The 20,435-nt window shown below is 38.5% G+C and overlaps 1 protein-coding gene across 4 annotated transcripts in view; it reads right to left on the minus strand.

Moving 5' to 3' along the window:
* LOC308645893 (uncharacterized protein) overlaps window positions 1–20,435 on the minus strand; it is a 110,281-nt gene that overhangs the window by 58,970 nt on the left and 30,876 nt on the right. The window contains exons 1-6 of one of the 4 annotated variants that reach the window (XM_081288337.1): window positions 17,882–17,971; window positions 15,627–15,685; window positions 15,432–15,484; window positions 13,726–13,852; window positions 6,281–6,391; window positions 2,963–5,489 (exon numbers count right to left, since the gene is read on the minus strand). In XM_081288337.1, coding sequence (XP_081144463.1) covers window positions 3,682–5,489; window positions 6,281–6,391; window positions 13,726–13,852; window positions 15,432–15,479 — 2,094 coding nt within the window. In that variant the 5' untranslated portion in view covers window positions 15,480–15,484; window positions 15,627–15,685; window positions 17,882–17,971 and the 3' untranslated portion in view covers window positions 2,963–3,681. Of the gene's footprint in view, window positions 1–2,962; window positions 5,490–6,280; window positions 6,392–13,725; window positions 13,853–15,431; window positions 15,485–15,626; window positions 15,686–17,881; window positions 17,972–20,435 lie in introns of those variants that run through there. The other 3 variants (XM_081288336.1, XM_081288339.1, XM_081288338.1) reach the window with 3 other exon arrangements.

Raw genomic sequence — 20,435 nt, forward strand, 5'->3', positions numbered from 1 at the left:
CCTGGCCATGGTGGACAAAATAAGCCATTAATCAGATTTCATTTTTTTATTATTAGTAGTTCAAAACATTACATAGCTCTTGATATATCATATTTCATACAATTGATTCAAGTGGGTTATGAACTCCCATTTTTACCCCGTATACAGATTGCAGAATCACGTCCGTTACACATCTACGTTTTTACATACTGCCATGCTAGTGTCTGCTCTATTCTGTTGCCTTTCCTATCCTCTACTATCCCCCCCTCCCCTCCTCAGATTCCATTTTGATGAATATATTGGAACTGTTCAAAAAAGATGTCACTCTTCTACCTGAAGCATTATCTTGGGAAGAAAGCAGCACAGAACTTCTGAAGCCTACTGTGAAGAAAACATCCCAGCTGAAAGAAAAGACAATGCAAAAGGATGCACAGCCAAGACAAGGAGACAGACAAATTCACATTTTTAGCCTCAGGATCCAGATTGAAGCTTAGTTATAGCCAAGGGCTTTTTAGCAGCAAGGAAACACTTCAAAAGAAAAAAGGAAATAAAAATGGGTGAAATGCTTCAAAAGGTAGCCTAATAAATATATGCAAATAACCAATAAGCACACCAAAAAGTACCCAAAATCATGACATATTAGGAAAATGCATATTTCAAAACAAAACAACATAAAAAAAAACAAACCATACCACCGCACACTCTGCTGACAAGCTAAAGTTAGAAAGTGTGGGCAAAGTATGCGGAATAGCCAACACACTGTTGGGGACTTACTGGTGGAACCAACATTTTTGAAAATCTAAAGTATCTACAAAAACTACACTTGAAGTCTACCCTATCATTCAGTAATTGCATTCACCACATATAGCATATACCAAGAGAAATAAGAGCAAAGAACTGACAAACCAGACATTATGTTGAGTAAAAGAAGCCAAACATGTCACAGTACATGTTGTAGTTTTAACATTTATTTGAAAAGTGAGAAAAAGCACACCAAATAAGGCGTAATGAGAGTCAAAATCCAATTTCCTCTGTGGAGAGATTATTGAAAAAGAGATGAATGAACTTCCTGGAATTCTGGAAATGTGTCCACCAGGATGTATACATCTATGGGAAATTACATCAAGCTCTACACAGCTTGCACATTAGTGTATGTATACCTTGATAAACAGTAAAAAGTGATTAAGGGAAATGCTATAGTTATGCTTTTAAGAGATAAAATGTAATTTTTTAAAAAATTTTGGTTGTTAATAGACCTTCATTTTATTCATTTTATATGCCATGCTGAGAATCGAACACAGTGCCTCATACATACTAGGCAAATGCTCTACCACGTAGCCACAACACTGCCCCTTAAAATACAATGTTTTAAAAAAGGGGAATAGGTAGCAAAATGTACCTGAAACAGCTCATAGCATTCCTCTTCTCACATAAAGGCAGTAAAATCTTCACTGTCTGAAGATATCAAATATAAATCCTCCTCTACCAAAATAGGATGACAACTATCTGAGGCTTGTCACAATTACATTCAGGATAACTTCATTAACCACAGCTCTACTCACTTTTGGGACCACGACAGGCTTGTATAAACATCAAGCCCATAAGCAGAGTGAAGGATGGGACTAGACTGTGAGCATGATGAGAATCCTTCTGCAAACTGGTCAACTCTAACAGGGCAGTGAAAGTGCCAGAGGTACTGCAATGAGAATCAAAAATGCCAAAATGGCAACACTAGAGCTTGCCAGAGAAATCTAAGTTGTGTTTGGCCAGGATACAGAAGTTGATGGAGACGTTTGTGGAGGTGCAGCCCCTGAGGAGACTGATGTCAAGCACTTAACATTCAGTTTTGCGCAAGTATGGATCAGGGCATTCAATACTCAGAAAAATGAGCTGAAAACTGGGGCCCACAAGGTCCCTCCTCATCTGTCTACCTATATCATGGTCCTAATAAGCAGGCAATTGTAGCTCCTTCCCTAAAGCCTTTCAAACTTCTTGCAAAGTTATTTTAGAAAACTATCACCTAGGATTAGAAGTCAATAAAGGAAATGTAGTCCCCAGCCACATCCAAATTAAGATAACACACTTTATTAACTTAAAACATTAGATCAAAATTCCAGCCATGAGGGCTGGGGTTGTGGCTCAGTAGGCAAGTGCTTACCTAGCGTGTATGAGACACTGGATTCAATTCTCAGCACCACATATAAATAAATAAAATAAAGATCCATCAACAACTTAAAAAATTCAAATTAAAAAAGATTCCAGTCATGAACAAATATAAAGAATAAAACACAAAACAGCAATCAGATGAGACTATACTCTTTCAAGGCCTTTGTACTAATTAATTTCTACTAAAAATTTTATTACACATGAAAAGCTTTTGATAGTAAACACTGATATTCTCAAAAACAGTTTGTACTCTTAGTTTAAAGGGAAGGAGGGAATTATGGGTAGGCAGCTTTCAATATCCAGACGAAGAAAAAGATGAAGACGAAGAAGGCGGCGGCGAAGGCAAACACGAAAACAAAGACAAAGAAGAAGAAGGTGCCAATGCTGTGAGTTCAAACTTAACAACAATTACAAAAAAAAAAAAAAAAGAATTTTCCTGCCTGCCAAAAAAAAAAAAAAAGAATGCACTTGAGCCAGAATCAATGATATATGCCTGCACTCCCAAACGTAGGAGGCTAAGGCAGAAGTCCAGGAGTTACAAGCCTGGACAACATAGCCAGATGCTGTCTCATGGAGAAGCACACATACACGTACACACAATCTCCCAAGAGTCCAAAAGACTTTGTAATGGAAATAACATTTACATCTCAGCTAAAGAAACTCACCTCATACTCAAAAGTATGTTATAAAAGCTGAAAAGGGAAACATATAACCTTAAATCTTCCTATTAGAAAACATTGGAAATCAATGACAATCTAGAAGTCCACTTTAATGAGGCACTGATCTTTTCTAGCTCAAATTTTGAATTTTCTTATACAAGTGTTGAGAGCAACAGCCAAGACAAGATGGCGCCTGACACGTTGCCAGGAGGAGTGGTTTGAGAAGTAATGCCAGCGAGCTATTAAGAGGATGAGGATTCCTTAATGACTGACTGCGGTATCTAGATGATGTTAATTGAGTTGAGCTATGTCTAATTATTAAGATGGTGAGGATTCCCTAATGACTGCTGTAACTGGATGATGTTAATTGAGATAAGCTGTCTGTATTTACTTGGGTATATATACCTCTGCTGGTCTGAATACAGCGGCTTCCGCTGTTTCAACTTTCACAAGTTGCTTGTTGCCCCTGGCTACTTTGCACAGCCCAGCAAGACTGCGGCACAAGTTATGTTCAAAATCAAAAGGCTTTACCATATAGCTTACAAACACAGGGTTTCTCTCAGTTGTCCTCAACTATTCAAAAGAATAAGTGATAATCTCCTACTTTCTCACATTTATACTGTCTCCACAGTATGAGACTTCAAAAAATGGGACTTCACAAATTGTATTAGTTCAGAAAAAGTCTTGCAGAGATACCGTTACTCCTCACATTTATATGTTGTCCCTTGTGTGAACTCTCAAATGGCTTTGAAAGTAGGCTGGACAAATAAAGGCTTTCCCACATTCTGTATATTAATATGGTTTCTCTCCAGTATGGCTTCTCACATGTATCCCAAAGGATGAGGAAGAACTGAAAGCTCTTCCACACTGAAGACATTCAAAGGGTTTTTTTTCCAGTGTGCATTCTTGCATGTATAGTAAGGGATGAATAATGTCGAAATGCCTTCCCACATTCCTTACATTCATAGGGTTTTTCCTCAATGTGGATTCTCATGTGGCTACTAAGACCTGAAAAGCAAATAAAGGCTTTCCCACATTTTTTACATTCATAAGGTTTCTCTCCAGTGTGAGTTCTTCTATGTACTGTAAGATAGGAAGAACAAATGAAGGCTTTCCCACATTCCTCACATTCATATGGTTTCTCTCCAGTATGGCTTCTCACATGTATCCCAAAGGATGAGGCAGAACTGAAAGCTCTTTCACACTCCAGACATTCAAAGGGTTTTTCTCCAGTATGCATTCTTGCATGTATATTAAGGGATGAAGAATGTCGAAATGCCTTCCCACATTCCTTACATTCATAGGGTTTTTCCTCAGTGTGGATTCTCATGTGGATACTAAGAGCTGAGAAACAAATAAAGGCTTTCCCACATTTTTCACATTCATAAGGTTTCTCTCCAGTGTGAGTTCTTCTATGTACTGTAAGATAGGAAGAACAAATGAAAGCTTTCCCACATTCCTCACATTCATATGGTTTCTCTCCTGTATGTTTTTTCACATGTCTCCCAAAGGATGAGGGAGAAATGAAAGCTCTTCCACACTCCAAACATTCAAAGGGTTTTTCTCCAGTGTGCATTCTTGCATGTACAGTAAGGGATGAAGAATGTCGAAATGCCTTCCCACATTCCTGACATTCATAGGGTTTTTCCTCAGTGTGGATTCTCATGTGACTACTAAGACCTGAAAAACGAATAAAGGCTTTCCCACATTTTTTACATTCATAAGGTTTCTCTCCAGTGTGAGTTCTTCTATGTACTGTAAGAGAGGAAGAACTAATGAAGGCTTTCCCACATTCCTCACACTCATAAGGCTTTTCTCCACTGTGAGTTCTTAGGTGTTCAGTGAGGGATGAGGAATGACTATAGGCCTTCCCACACTCCTTACATTCATATTGAACCTTACCATTGTGATCTCTCACATGTGCTTTAAAGGAAGTGGGACAACTGAAGGCCTTCCCACATTCTTTACATTCATAGGGTTTCTCTCTACTTTGATTTTTCACATGTGTGTTCAGGAAAGTGGGAAGACAGAAGGCTTTTCCACATTCCAGGCATTCATAAGGTTTCTCTCCAGTGTGTTTTCTCAAGTGGACACTTAAGGAGTAGGGGCAATAGTAGGCTTTCCCACATAACTTACATTTATAGGGTTTCTCTCCGGTGTGTGTCCTCACATGTACAGTGAGTTTTGAGGATTCACTGAAGGCCTTCCCACACTCTTTACATTCATAAGGCTTCTCTCCTGTGTGAATTCTTATATGTCTTATAAGATTAGAGGAAGACCTAAAGGCCTTCCCACATTCCTTACATTCATAGGGCTTATCTCCACTATGAATTCTTTTGTGTTTGGAGAGTGATGAGGAACAACTAAAGGCCTCCCCACATTCCTTACATTCATAGGGCTTATCTCCATTGTGAATTCTTTTGTGTTCTGTGAGGTGGGAAGAACTACTGAAGGTTTTCCCACATTCCTTACATTCATAGTTTGCCTTTTCACTATGAATTTTCATATGTGCTCTGAACATGGAGGAACAACTGAAGGCCTCTACACATTCCTGGTTTTCATGTAAAATAGAGGAGAAGGAACCATTTCTTTTGAATGTCACTATTTTCTGTTCATTCGATATTTTTTCTCCATTGTTATCTTGAAGAGCAACTAATTCCTTAGTATTAAGTAGAGACTCAAAACCTGAAACAAAAAAATAAAACAAAATAAAGTTACCTATGAACAAAGGACTTTGAGCAGTGCAGCTGTTTCAGAACTTCATTATTAATAGGCACAAGGGTCAAAAGTAAAACAGTTCACTAAAAAACACTTCCATGAAACCATAGTATGGTAACCATAGTATGGTAACACATGCTTGTAATCCCAGCTACTTGGGAGGCTGAGGTAGGAGGTTCACAAATTCAAGCACAGCCTCAACAACTTAGACCCAGTCTCAAAATTTAAAAGGGTATGGGATATAGCTCAGTGGTAGAGCACTCCTGAGTTCTCCAGTGCTGAAAAATAAAAAATAGTTCTACGAAGAATGACAGTGATGGTAACATGACCAGTAGAAACTATTGAAACCAGAGACATGAAAAATTGGGCTTCATATGAATCAACATGCATTCTGCTATCATGTATAACAAATTAGAATAAATAATTTTTTTAAACAAAGTTTATGTTAAAATTTTTCTGTTAACTTGATATATCATAGTAGTATAGAAAATATTAAAAATTTCCATTAATAATTTTTTAAAAATTATTAGGAAAGGAAAACAGAAAGGATAAAATACACATACCAAATACAAACTTTAAAAAAGCAAATATGGAGATCTTTGCCAAGAAAAAGGAAAGTATGAGAGGACAGATAAACAGTCAAAATACTCCTCTGAGGCATCTGTGGATAATGAGCCTCCTCAGACAAAACAAACTTTTGCTTTATATCTATTTTATTTTTTTCTCCTCCCAGGCCAGTTTCTCCCAGGGATTCTTGCCTTCCTGGTGCTGCTCCATACAGATGCCCTGGAGAAGTTCTGTCTTCACTGTCTGCAGTTCCTCCTCTTGTTCCCCCTGGGAGATCCGATTGGGTGTGAGTAGTGGATACCCTGCACAGGAGGAAAGGAATATCATGAGGGGAAGCAATGAAGAATCACAAATATCTTTCCATAAGATTGGGTCAAACTTTGGTCTTCTGATACTCTAAAGACAGAGAAGGATGAGTTTAACTGAAACAAAATGTCAAATCCACTGAAGAAAAACAAAAGGCAAAGGAAGGAGGAAGAGGAAAGAAGAAAGAAAAGAAAAATAGAGAAGATAAATGAAAAAGCAGACATGTGGGGGGAAAGGCAGCCTCTAATGTGAAGAAATGATCTGAATCAGACATGGTGACACAAGCCTATAATCCCAGGGTGGGATTGGGAGGCTGGAGGATCATGAAGTCAAGGCCAACCTCAGCAATTTAGCAAGATCCTGTTTCACAGCAAAGAAAAACAAAATTTTAAAGGATTGGGGATGTAGCTCTTGGTAAAGTGCGACTAGGTGTTCAATTCCCAGCACAGAAAGACAAAGAAAACAACACTGATCTGGGCTGGGATTGTAGTTCAGTGGTAGAGCACTTGCCTACCTTGTGCAAGGTGCTGAGATTGATCCTCAGCACCACATAAAAATAAATAAAATAAAGGTGTAAAAAATTATTTTCAAAAAAAAATGAAAGATTGACCTAAATTCACAGTGGAACCTCAATATTATTATAAGATGATCTGACACAGCCAGAATATTTTTTATTTATTTTTAATATTCTTTTAGCTGTTGTTGAACACAATACCTTTATTTTATCAGTTTGAACAAGGTTTCACCAAAAGTCATGTCCAAATATATCAATGAAACAGAGTAGAGAGCACAGATACAGATCTACATAAGTTGGCCCTCTATATCTGTGAATTCAAGCAACCATGGATAGAAAATACAATAGGAAAAAATTACATCTGTATTAAACATGTATTTTTTGTGCTTATGTCCAAATCAATACAGTACAAAAGTAATAATGAATAAGATAGGATACATAGTAAAACAGAAAGACACTTAAGAAAATGCACTCCCCTATAACAAAAAAAAAAAAAAAAAAAAAGAGAGAGAGAGAGAGAGAGAGAGAGACTTTAAATGAAGAGGCTATTTCACAAAACTAACCTATAGAAAACATTCCAAACATTATAGCCAACTTCTTTGTCCCGGGTGGCAGGAAAAAGGAGGTAGGGCCGACCTGAGTGAAGACTACAGACTCAAGGCCTAACTAATCAGAATGTCACAGACCAAACCAAGAGCCTTGGCACTTTTCCAATACTCGTTTAGCATAGGTGTTGACCAATAGTACTGGCACCTTTTTGAGACATGATTAGCATAGATACTGACCAACACCCTTAGTATCTTTCCAAGACCTGATTAGCACAGATATTGATGAATGCCTCATCCAGTAGCTACTTAAGTCCCTAGACTAGTACACTTAAGTGGAAACCTACTCTCGGGTTCCCCTCTCAGCCCCAGAGAGTTCTGCTTCTTTTCTTTTCAGTTATATAAATACACCTTCACTCTCAAATTCTGTTGTCTGTGGATTTGTCTTCAAATCTGTGAAGAACCTGGAAAAAGGGGCTGGGGATGTGGCTCAAACGGTAGCGCGCTCGCCTGGCATGCGTGCGGCCCGGGTTCGATCCTCAGCACCACATACAAACAAAGATGTTGTGTCCGCTGAGAACTAAAAAATAAATAAATATTTAAAAAAAAAAAAAAAAAAAAAAAGAACCTGGAAAAAAAAAAATGGCAGCCAGCTGCTGAGGTCTCCCATTGAGAGCTACAACACACTGCTCAGTAATACTGAAGAAGAGTCAGGTTCTGCCAGCTCTGACCCATGGAGCTGACCAGACAGGCATTTCCCTGCTGTGATTAGTTGCAATACTAAAATGGGCTCTCTCAGCTGCAGAGGCATGTAACTTATGTGGACCTACAGACCAGCAGAGTGGAGAATGTGGTTTCCTTTCAAACTCCAGTTTCAATTACATAGCACGTACATTTTGTCAGTCCCACTAAACATAATCAAGAGATGATGTAAAGTATATGAGAGCTTAGGCTGTATACCAGGGAATTTTAATTAAGTATTTTAACCATCCACAGATGTAGGTCTCTGGGAAGATACTAGTATCAAATCCCTACAGACCAAGCAAGAACTATGTAGTCAACTGACCTTTGACAAACAATTGACAGCAACACAATAGAGAAAAGATAGCCTTTTCCACAAATGCTGTTAGAACACTAGACATACCCACATAAAATAATGAATCCATGCCCTTCACAAACATTAATTTAAAATGGATCATAGATCTAACTGTAAAACGTAAAACTAGAAAAATTGTACAAGATAGAAGGAGAAAATCTAGATGACTTTGGATTTGGCTATGACTTTTTTGATTCTATATCAAAGGTACAATCGATGAGAAAGAGATTGATACAATACACCCCATTAAAATTAAAATTCCTGCTCTGTGAAAGATAATATCTAGAGAAAGAAAAGATAAGCTATGCCTAAAAGAAGACATTTGCAAGAAATTACTCTGGTAAGAGACTGTATCACAGAGATTTATCTGATAAGAAACTGTTTTCCTGTTCTTTACACAAAGAATGCTTTTTTAAAAATATATATATATTTATTTCTTAGTTGCACACAATACCTTTTTTGTTTATTTATTTTTAATGTGGTTCTGGGGATTGAATCAGGGCCTCGCACATGTGAAGTGAGCGCTCTACCACTGAGAAACAACCACAGCCCAGATGCTTTTTTTTTTTTACATATTTTTATTACTGTATTATCACATACATAATATTGCAATTCATTTTGACACAACCATACATGCATGGAATTAATGTGCTCCATTTCAATTCACAGTACTTTTCCTTTCCTTTCCCTCCTTCCTCCCCCTATCCCCTTCTCTCCTCTACTGGTCTTCCTTCTATTTACCTATTGTTTTAATTCCTGCTTTATAGATACACACAACAGTGAAAGTCACTGTGGTATATTCCTATATGTGCACTTTGCAGTCCCCTCTTTCCCTCTTCCTCCTTCCTCCCCATCTGCCCCCTACCTATCCTACCCTTTTGATTTTCATGGGCTCCCTCTGCCTGTTTCCCTCTTCTTTTGCTCAAGCTTCCTAACACAAGAGAAAACATTGGACCCTTGGCTTTCTGAATATGGGTTATTTCACCTAACATGATATTTTCCATTTCCATCCATTTACCAGCAAATGCCATAATTTCATTATTCTTTATGGCAGAATAAAAACCCATGTGTCAAATGCTGCTGACTCTGATTCTACTGCTGCCAGCCTGAGGTCGCTGGGCTGCTGCAGAAGCCAATGCTGTGCCCGGAGGTCTCTTTTCTGGAAACTGCCTAGTTACCCCGGACTTGATTCTGATGCTACCTCCATGGTTGCTGCCGCTGAACCGGAAGTCTCCTGTTACTCAACCCCCACCTGCACCACTACCGCCATTGCTGTTGCCTCTGATTTCCCTACTGCTAGACTGAGATCACCTGGAGGTGTTCTTTCTGTGTGCTGCTGCCACAGAAAAAACTATGGATGCAACTGAAGCCCACATTGCTGCTGCCCCCTGGAGATCACCTGGTGACGCTGCCCCACAGCTGCAGTTGTAACTGCCAATGCAGCCGCCACTACTGCTGCTACCACGGCCTAGAGGACTGCTACAGGGGAGATTCCAGGTTTGGTTGCCATGTGGCTGCACCCATTTTGGGATACCAGCCAGGGCCTGGGGCCTGGGTGCCAGCAGGTTTACCACCACAAGGCCCTCTGTCTGGGGACTCCAATCAGGACCTGCAGGTCCAGTGTTGGGGTACCTGTGGGTGTGGAGGACCCTGGGGTCTTCCTGCTAAGACTGCTAGTGGCCTGGGTATTGCTGCTGCAAATCAAATACAAGAGGCTTGTAGGACCCCCAAATGTACAAAATTACAGCAGACCCACACCAGGACACATTATGCTAGAATGACTAACACAGAGAATAAAGAGAAAATCTTAAAGGCATGAGAGAAAAAAATCAAATTACATACAGAGGGAAACCAATTCAAATCTCAAATGATTTTTCAGCCCAGAAACTCAAAGATATGAGGTCCTGGAATAATATATTTCAAGCTCTGAAAGAAAATGGATGCCAACCAATAATTTTATATCCAACAAAATTAAGTTTCAGATTTGAAGATGAAATCAACACATTCCACAATAAACAAAACTTAAAACAATTCACAATTAGAAAGTCTATATTACAGCGCATTCTCAACAAAATATTCCATGAGGATGAAGTGGAGAAAAAAAAAGTGAAAACCAGCAAAGGGAGGATGTACACTAATACAACACTCAACCAAATCAGAATCTAAGACAAATCAAAAAAACAGAAAAAAATCAAAATGATAGGGAATACAAAATCAGATCACAATAATAACCTTGAATGTTACTGGTCTAAACTCATTGATCAAAAGACATAGACTGGCAGATTTTATTAAAAAGCAAGATGGAACAATCTGCTGTCTTCAAGAGACCTCATGAGCAAAGACATCCACAGGCTGAAGGTGAAAGGATGGGGAAAACCTTATCACTCAAATGGATTGTATAAACAAGCAGAGGTTTCCATTCTCATTTCAGATAAGTACACATGAACCAAAGTTAATCAAAAGAGATTCTATATACTTCCCTTAAGAGAACATTTCATACCTCTTAAGGAAAGTATATAAAAGAAGGATATAACAATTACAAATATTCATGCCCCAAACAATGGAGCATCTATGTACATCTTACAAATGCTTCTCAATTTCAAGAGTCAAATAGACCACAATACAGTAATACTGGGTGACTTTAACATATCTCTCTCACTATGGGACAGATCTTCCAAAACAAAAACTAAATAAGGAAAATATAGAACTAAATAACACAATCAATAATTTAGACTTAACAGACATATATAGAATATTTCATCCATCAACAAGCAAATATACTTTCTTCTCAGCAGCATATGGCTCCTTCTCTAAAACAGACAATAGCTTATGCCAAAAAGCAAATCTTAGTAAATACAAAAAAACAGACATAATATCTTGCTTTCTATGAGACCACATGGAATGAAATTAGAAATCAACAATAAAATAAAAATGGAGGTAACAAATGGAGACTAAATAATACACAATTGAATGATGATGTATAGTAGAAGAAATCAAGAATGAAATAAAAACTTCTAAGAGGTAAATGAGAACACTGATAATCATATCAAAATCTCTGTAACACTATAAAGACAGTACTCAGAAAAAAGTTTACTGCATTGAGCGCATTCATTAAAAGAATACAAAGTCAACAAATAAATCACCTAACACTACATCTCAAAGCCCTAGGAAAAGAAAAACAAATCAACACCAAAAGCAGTAGAAGACAGGAAATAATTAAAATCAGAGCTGAAATTAATGAAATTGAAACAATTGGAAAAACTGACAAAACATAAAGTTGGTTCTTTGAAAAAATAAATAAAATAGATAAACCCCTTGCCATGCTAACAAAGAGAAAACTCCAAATTACTAAAATACAAGATGAAGAAGAAAATATCACAATGGACACATCTGAAATACAGAAGATAATTACAAACTATTTTGAGAATTTATAATCTAATAAAATAGAAGATATTAAAGATATCAACAACCTTCTAACGATATGTGAACTACCCAAACTGAATGATGAGGTCATACATGCTTTAAATAGATCAATTTTCAAGTAATAAAATACAAAACACCATTAAAAGCCTACTAACCAAGAAAAGCCCAGACCAGATAGACTCTCAGCTGAGTTCTACAAGACTTTCAAAGAAGAATAAATACTAATACTCTTCAAAGTATTCCATGAAATAGATAAGGAGGGAACCCTTCCAAACTCATTCTATGAGGCCAATATCACCCTGATACCAAAACCAGACAAAGACACATCAAGGAAAGAAAACTTCAGACCAATATCCCTGATGAACATACTTGCAAAAGTTCTCAATAAAATTCTGGCAAATCACATACAAAAACATATTTAAAAGATAGTACACCACGATCAAGTGAGATTCATCTGAGAGATGCAAGGTTTGTTCCATATACAGAAATCAATAAATGTAATTCATTATTTTAATATACTTACCAACAAGAATCATATGATCATCTCAATAGATGCAGAAAAAGCATTTGACAAAATACAGCACACTTTCATGCTCAAAACACTAGAAAAACTAGAGATAGTAGGAACATATGTCAACATTGTAAAAGCTATATATGCTAAACCCGAGGCCAGCATCATTCTGAATGCAGAAAAATTGAAAGCATTCCCACTAAAAATTGGAGCAAGACAAGGATGTCCTCTTTCACCACTTCTACTCAACATCATCCTTGAAACTCTAGCCAGAGCAATTAGATAAAAGAAAGAAATTAAAGAAATACAAATAGATAAAGAAGAACTATCACTATTTGTTGATGACATGATTCTATATCTAGAAGATCAAAGAAATTTACTAGAAAAATTCTAGAATAAGTGAATTCAGCAAAGCAGCAGGATATAAAATCAACACCCATAAGTCACACACATTCCTATACATCATCAATGAATCCACTGAAAGAGAAATTAGGAAAACTAACCTAGTCACAATAGCCCCCCCCCCAAAAAAAAAAAAAAAACTGGGAATCAATCTAACAAAAAGACCTCTACCATGAAAACCATAGAACACTAAAGAAAGAAACTGAAGAAAATTTCAGCAGATGAAAAGATCTCCCATGCTCCTAGACAGGCAGAATTAATATTGTCAAAATGGCCTTACTACCAAAAGCATTATTCAGATTCAATGCAATACCTATTAAAATCCCAATGACATTCTTCATAGAAATAGAAAAAGCAATCATGAAATTTATTTGGAAAAATAAGAGACCAAAAAGCACAAATTCTCGAATAGGTACTTTCTAACACCCTATTACTAAGATGCCCCTTGACTCCCCATGGATATGTTCTCCCATGACTGCAAAATAAACCCCGCTTGTTTAACTTACAGGTGTGTGCTCCTGGTGTTCTCTGGGTAAAGGGCATTCACAGCATTAGAATCTTCAAAGGTCTCAAATCACAAACTCTCCCTGTGCCCCAGAGAAGCCCCTTAATAAGCCTCAAGTCTTTCAACCACAAAAAGAAAAAGAAAAAACAAGTTTAAAATGCCCATGTTCATTTTCATAAAGAAGCCTCCAGATCGAAAGCACCCCGTGGTCAGTGACCACGTTTGTCTTATTGACCAAGTACTCCCACTCCTCAGCACAGATCCTGGAAGAAGGTCAACTAGCAGATAAAATTGTTTGCTAAACCACTACATGAACCAACATTGCTAATCTTACCTAGTGAGACCAGGTTCTGGAAGGTTTCCAGCATCACATCTCTGTAGAGCCTCCTCTGAGCAAGATCCAGCAAAGCCCACTCCTGCTGGGTAAAGTCCACAGCCACATCCTCAAAGGTCACCAAGTCCTAAAAGATGCCACAAATTCTGTTCAGAAAGGTACAATTCCTCCAGTGTGTGTGAGAAGATGGGTGAGGCTGACAGCACAGGGGACCTGAGAATCAATTCAGGGGAGGTTCAGAAGATTCTGTGGTCTCCCCAAGTCTATGGCACGACTCCGTCAGCAGATCTCTTTCCCTTTCTACTCACACATACTTAGTGACTGAACAAATCCTGTCTAAAAGCCAAAATACTTCTAAAATACTACATTAGTCTCTTTGCAGTTGATAGCAATGTAATAAGAAAAAATATCAAAGTTATTTTCCTTCGAACCTGCACAGAACACTGGATATTAGGTATGTGGGAAATTTTCCACACACATCAAGCAGTTCTCCAACAGACACTAGCTAGGTTTCCTGTTATTCAATAACATTCTTACGCTATCTACATGGACAGCTTCATCCCACAGGTTGAGGCCTCAGTCCCACAAAACTTCCCCATACTTCAAACAACATAACAAATAGTACATTGTCATTTATACTTCTGACCAAATGGCTACATCTCAGGGTCCACACTGTACCCTCCTTGAGTTGGCTAATATGCTGGGATGGCTTACAGAATCTAAGCAAACACTTCCTTGGGCTTATGGTTTGTTATAAATACAGAGAACTATACAGATAAAGAAATATATATGGCATAGCAGGGTAGGAAAAGCTGCAGAACTTCCACGCCTATTAGGGTGCCTCGTACCAGGAACCTCTACATATTCAGCTATACAGAAGCTCCCTAAATTCATTCTTTTTGGGTTCTCACAGAGGAATTACTAAAAGCATGGCTATTTAAATTAGCAATTTAAATAATCAATTTAACCTTCAGTACCTCTCAACTTCAAGGTTAGTGGATAGGGCTGAGGAGTCAAGCATACCTTAGTTCTTCTGGACCAGCACTCATACTGAGGCTCTGTCCTGGTCACCAGTCATCATGCAAAGCTACTCTTATCACTCCAGACACATTTGAAGGGTTTTAGGAACTCTATGCCAGGATATGGGACCAAGACCACATATTATACAATATCATATTATTCCTTATTCAGAAATTCTTCCTTATTCAAGAATAACTTCACCTGCTACTTTATTCCTATTAAGGCATTGAGCACAACATCAAACTCAGGTTTAAATCTTGATGAGGTTTTAATGAATGAAAAAACAGACAGTAAATGGGAACTTTTCCTTTTTCACCCCTCACAATCCTGAGAGGCCCAAGAGCCTGCACATCTTTCAAGTCAGGCCGACAGCTGGCTCTGTTTTCTAGTATTGTGGCCTGGACTCACCAAACTATAGCACATGCACTTACTCTAGCCTATCACCTACTTACATAAGTAAAGTTTCTTTGCAATACAATAAAACATTTGTTTATGTTCCTCTATGAATTTTTTTGTATTAAAATGACAATTTCCTTGTAATAGAAATTCTATGACCTTCAAAACCTAAAATACTTACCATGTGATCCAAAAAAAAAGAAGCAGATTGCTAACCTGTGCTCTAAAATAGCAGCAGGAAATCAAATGAAATAGAAATATTCTTTTAGAGCATTATACCTTTTACTTACCTGCATCATACTTTTCTGTAACCCAACACTTATTCTTTCTTCCTCCATGTCACCTTCATAAAGAAAAGTAAGACATTGAGAAGTTATAGCTAAGACAGAAGCTGACATGGGAATCCAACCCTCCAGAGAATTCCCATACTCATGAGCCTGGATATTGTAGCACATCCATTACCAGTGACAACTCAAAACACATACCATGACTCCTAAGTAAATACAAAAAGAACTTGTGTGAAACTGGAACAATCCTTTCTCCCCTAGAGATACAAAAAACACTCTTACCCTTGTCAATGATACAAAAGAGGTTAATAGTAACATTTTATTAGTAAATTAACTCAAGTCTTAAGAACATCTGGCTGTCCATTTCCCCATATCAAAAAGCATAAAATGTATCAAATGGTGCCTTCAACCCTAAGAATATATATTCCCTGACTCATATCTAAGAAAGCACTAATTTACTTAAACACTAGGCTTCTTGGGGCTGCTTGACCAACATTTTTACTTGTTTACCATTTTACAGGATAATAGGCATTACTACAAACCCCTGAACACTGCTGTCATCCCAACCCCACCCAATGGGCTCCACAAAACCTAATTTCTGGGAAAGAGAATCAACCTATTATGGTTTGAATCTGAAATGCCTTTCAAAGCCTTGTGTGTTGAAGGCTTGGACTCCAGTGCTGCAGTGTTCAGAGTTTGGGCTTGGGGGAAGCGATTAGATTATAAGGGGTCTGACTTCATCAGTGGATTAATCTATTTTATGGATTAAGAGTTTGAATGGACTGCTGGGAGGTAACAGGAACTACAAGAGGTAGAATCTAGAAGAGATGAGAAAGAGGAAAAGGAAGAAGTAGTGGAGGTGGTGGAGCTGGTGGTGGTGGTGGGTGGTGATGGTAGTGGTAGAAGAGGGGGAGGAGGAAGAAGAAAATTTCATTGTACCCAGTCATTAAAAGAATCATATTTAAAACATGCACAAGGAAACAGAAGTTGCAAATTGTTTTACAGAAAGTTTCAAAAAATAAGTAGGAAATTCATAATTCCAGTGTAGAGAGGGAAGATAATTATCTACTTCCAACACCAGAAGGGTACAACTAAAAAATATGCCAGATCACATACAAAGTACAAATACAAAAGTATTGGTAACAGCTGAAAAATGAACAATAAGTATAAATCACAATTTAAGTTTTTTCATCCTAGGAATGACGGATGCTTAAAAACTGAATCACTAAAAAAAGAAAAAAGAAAAAAAGAATAAAACTGAATCACTGGGACTCAGTGGTACAGTGCCTTACTAGCGTTGAGTCCTTGGATTCAATCCCAGCACCACAAGAATAAAATAAACAAAAATTGAATCACTGATTAATGAAATTCACAGTATTCATAGAAAGGTTATTTGACATATTCCCTTAGACACAAAGAAATGACTAATCTATTTCAGTGTACATTGCTAAGGCCATTAGAAAGGATTAGATTTTATATGTTAAAAAATGCAAACATTCTGTTTAATAGTGAAATACTGATTAATTTTCTCTGAAATCAGGAACAAGGCAAGAATTAAAATTATATGGTAATCTCCATTCAGGTGGGAGTCCTGGCAAGCGCAGTAATTAGAAACAAAAAAATGGAAAACACAAAGATTGAGGAGAAAAAATATTCAAACTGGCACATTTTCTGTGCAAAATTGAAAGAATCTATAAATAAGTGACCAAGCTTTTTTTTTTTTTTTTTTTTTTTTTCCTCTCCCTGCATTTTGCAGTACTAGGGATTTAACCCAGGGGCACTCTACCACTGAAGTACACCCCTGGTCCTTCTAATCTTTTGTGTAGAGATAGGGCCTGCCTAAATTGCTCAGGCTGCCCTTGAACTTGGGATCAAGTTCCACCTCAGACCCAAGTAGCTGGGATTACAGGCGTACACCACCGCGCCAGGCTAAAATGTATCACTTTATTAAGTATGAAATGCACTTGCCCAGGAGGCGGGTAAACAGTATTTTAGAATCAGCTCCCTCTTGTGTATCTGAATGCACTGTGTCAAACATGCCCCAGGTCCCCGGGGAACTCTCAGACTCGCGCTCTGCAGTGCGCGAGGCCCAGGGGCAGCGGGCCGAGCTCACCCCACGCCGGGTGTGTGCAGACCAGCAGACCCGCACAGGCTGCGGACCCGGACCCCGACGCAGGCGAGGCCTCTGCTCTCCGCAGGGAGAGCTCGCGGGGCTCTCCAGCTCCGGCCTGCAGGAGACGCGCCCGCAGATGGCGCAGCCCGGAGTCCCCGATGCGGTCACCGGGACCAGCGCGGCGCCGGCGGAGCCGACGGGACTCTGGGCCGCGCCTCTGAAGGGGGCCCAGGGACGGCGGACGAGCGGAAGCCAGCCTTCCGCCTCCCGCGGGACCTGGACGGATAGGATGCGGCGGCTGAAGAGAGGAAGTCAGCCTTCCACCTCACGCGGACCATACCTGGATGGCGCCGGGCAGAACGGATAGGATGCGCACTGAGGCAAGAATATATCTCACACGCGGGCTGCAGCGTAAACTGTCATGGCGGCCTCAAGTACGCAATGAGCGACCGCGCGCGTGCGCAGAAGAGCTCTTCTGCCTCACGCTACCCCCCTCCCCATTCTAAGAAACGCTCTGCGTAAGGGGCGGAGCTTCGGTTGCTGGGCGTGGCGCGGAGCGACCGGCTCAGTCCATCAGCGCATGGCGTGCTAATTTTCCCTGGGGTTGTAGGTAAGAAGAGAACAAGAACGGTGGACGAGGCTAGGCCGGCCGAGTGGACTCAGGTGAGACCAGATGAAGGGGCGTGGCTTTTAATATTCCAGAGGTTGGGTCTAAGATGGGACCTGGTTGCCAAGTGAGACCCCTGGAAATTCCTAGAGGCGGGGCTAAGGTTAGAGCCTGTCACACAGGTGCCCTGAGGCCTGGGAGTATCATGCTCATCAAATGCGTTAATACCCTTACTAGAGCCCTGTCCACAGGCAATCATACTTAAAACTCTGAGTCTACCAACCTCTGCGATAAACTCTTTTCCATTGATTCAGTCCTTTAGGTCTTTACTTTTCCCTTTCATTGTTTTACTGACTATTGCTCTGCTTAGAGGAAAGCTATTGAAAAGTATTTAATTAGGTCCTTCAGTCTGGAAACCTTGCTAAACTTTAATATCTGTAAGTTCGTTATTTTGGACTTGTAAGGAAAATGTATTTGTTATCCCAAGCCATAATAACTGCCTTAGAATATGTCTTGGCACTTAGAAATTTTATAATACATTAAAAAGACATAAATCATGATCAAGTTGATTTCATTCCAGAAATACAAAGGTGGTTCACATATGCAAATCAATAAATGTAATACACCACATAAATATAACCAAGGATAAAAAGCAGTCATCTCAATATATATGGGGAAATCTATTGACAAAATTCAATATCCCTTTATGGTAAAAGTTTTGAAGAAATTATATAGAAATATTTTACCATATCATTATAAAACATACATGTGAAAAACCTATAGCCAACAGCATACTGAATGGAAAAAAAATTGAAAATATTTTCTCTAAAATTAGGAATGAGATAAGGATGTCCACTCTTACTATTTCCTATTTGATATGGTTAAGACATGAGGTGTCCCCCCCAAAAGATCATGTGTGAGAAAATACAAGAAAGTTTAGAGGCCAAATTATTGGGTTATGAGAGCCTTAACCTAACCACTAATATGGATTAATTGGATAGTAACTGTAGACAGGAAGGGTGTGGCTGAAGGAGGTAGGTCACTGGGGTGTACCTCTGGGGTACATATTCTGTCCCTGGTGAGCAGAATTCTCTCTGTTTCCTGGGGCCATGCCCAGAACTGCCTTCTTCTGCCACACCCTTCCACCATGTTCTACCTCACCTCAAGCCCAAAGCAATGGAGTTGGCCTTGTATGGACTAAGACCTCTGAACCCATGAGTGCCAAATAAACTTATCCTCCTCTAAAAATGTTCTTGTGAGATCTTGGTCACATTAGTGAAAAGATAACTGAAACACTATTCAATATAGTACTTGAACTTTAGACAGAGCAAATAGGCAAGATAGAGAAATAAAAGGGATACAAGTAGGGAAGGGAAAAATCAAATTATACCTCTTTTGAGATGATATGCTCTTATATTTAGGATATCCTAAAGACTACACTAGAAGACTTTTAGAGCTTATAAACAAATTCAGGAAAATAACAGGATACAAAACCGACATTCAAAAATTTATAGTTTTTCTATACACCAATAACAAATCTACTGAGAAAGAAATGGCAAAATGATTCTATTTTCAATGACTTCAAAAAAAATAAAATACCTAAGAATTAACCAAACCAAAGAAGTGAAAAGACCTGTACAGTGAAAATTACATAACGCTGAAGAAAGAGATTAAAGAAGACACTAGATGATGGTAAGTCCTCCCATGTTCATGGATAGGCAGAATTAATATTGTTAAAATTGCCATATTAACCAAAGGTGATCTACAGATTCAATACAATCTCCATAAATATACAAATGACATTTTCACAGAACTAGAAAAAACAATCCTAAAATTCATATGGAAATACAGAAAGATCCCAAATAGCCAGGTTAATCCTGAGCAAAAAGAGCAATGCTAAAAGCATCACAATACTCGATTTCAAAATACACATAGCAACAAAAACAGCATGGTACTGACATAAAAACAGACACATAAATCAATAGAATAGAATAGAGGACCCACAGACAAATCCCTAACAATATAGTCATCTGATCCTTGACAATGGTACCAAAAACATACCTTGAAGAAAAGACAGACTCTTCAACAAGAGGCTGGGAAAACTGGATATACATATGTACTAGAATGAAACTTGAATCCCTATCTCTCACACTATATAAAAAGTTAACTCAGAATTAATAAAAGACCTCACTATGGACCCAAAATGCAAATGTTAGAAAAAAGAAACAAAGGGTAAATGTCAAGACATTGGCATAAGCAATGAGTTCCTGATAATTCAGAAACTAAT

This window comes from Spermophilus citellus (genome assembly GCF_964194105.1).
Source record: "Spermophilus citellus genome assembly, chromosome: 3".
Taxonomy (NCBI): domain Eukaryota; kingdom Metazoa; phylum Chordata; class Mammalia; order Rodentia; family Sciuridae; genus Spermophilus; species Spermophilus citellus.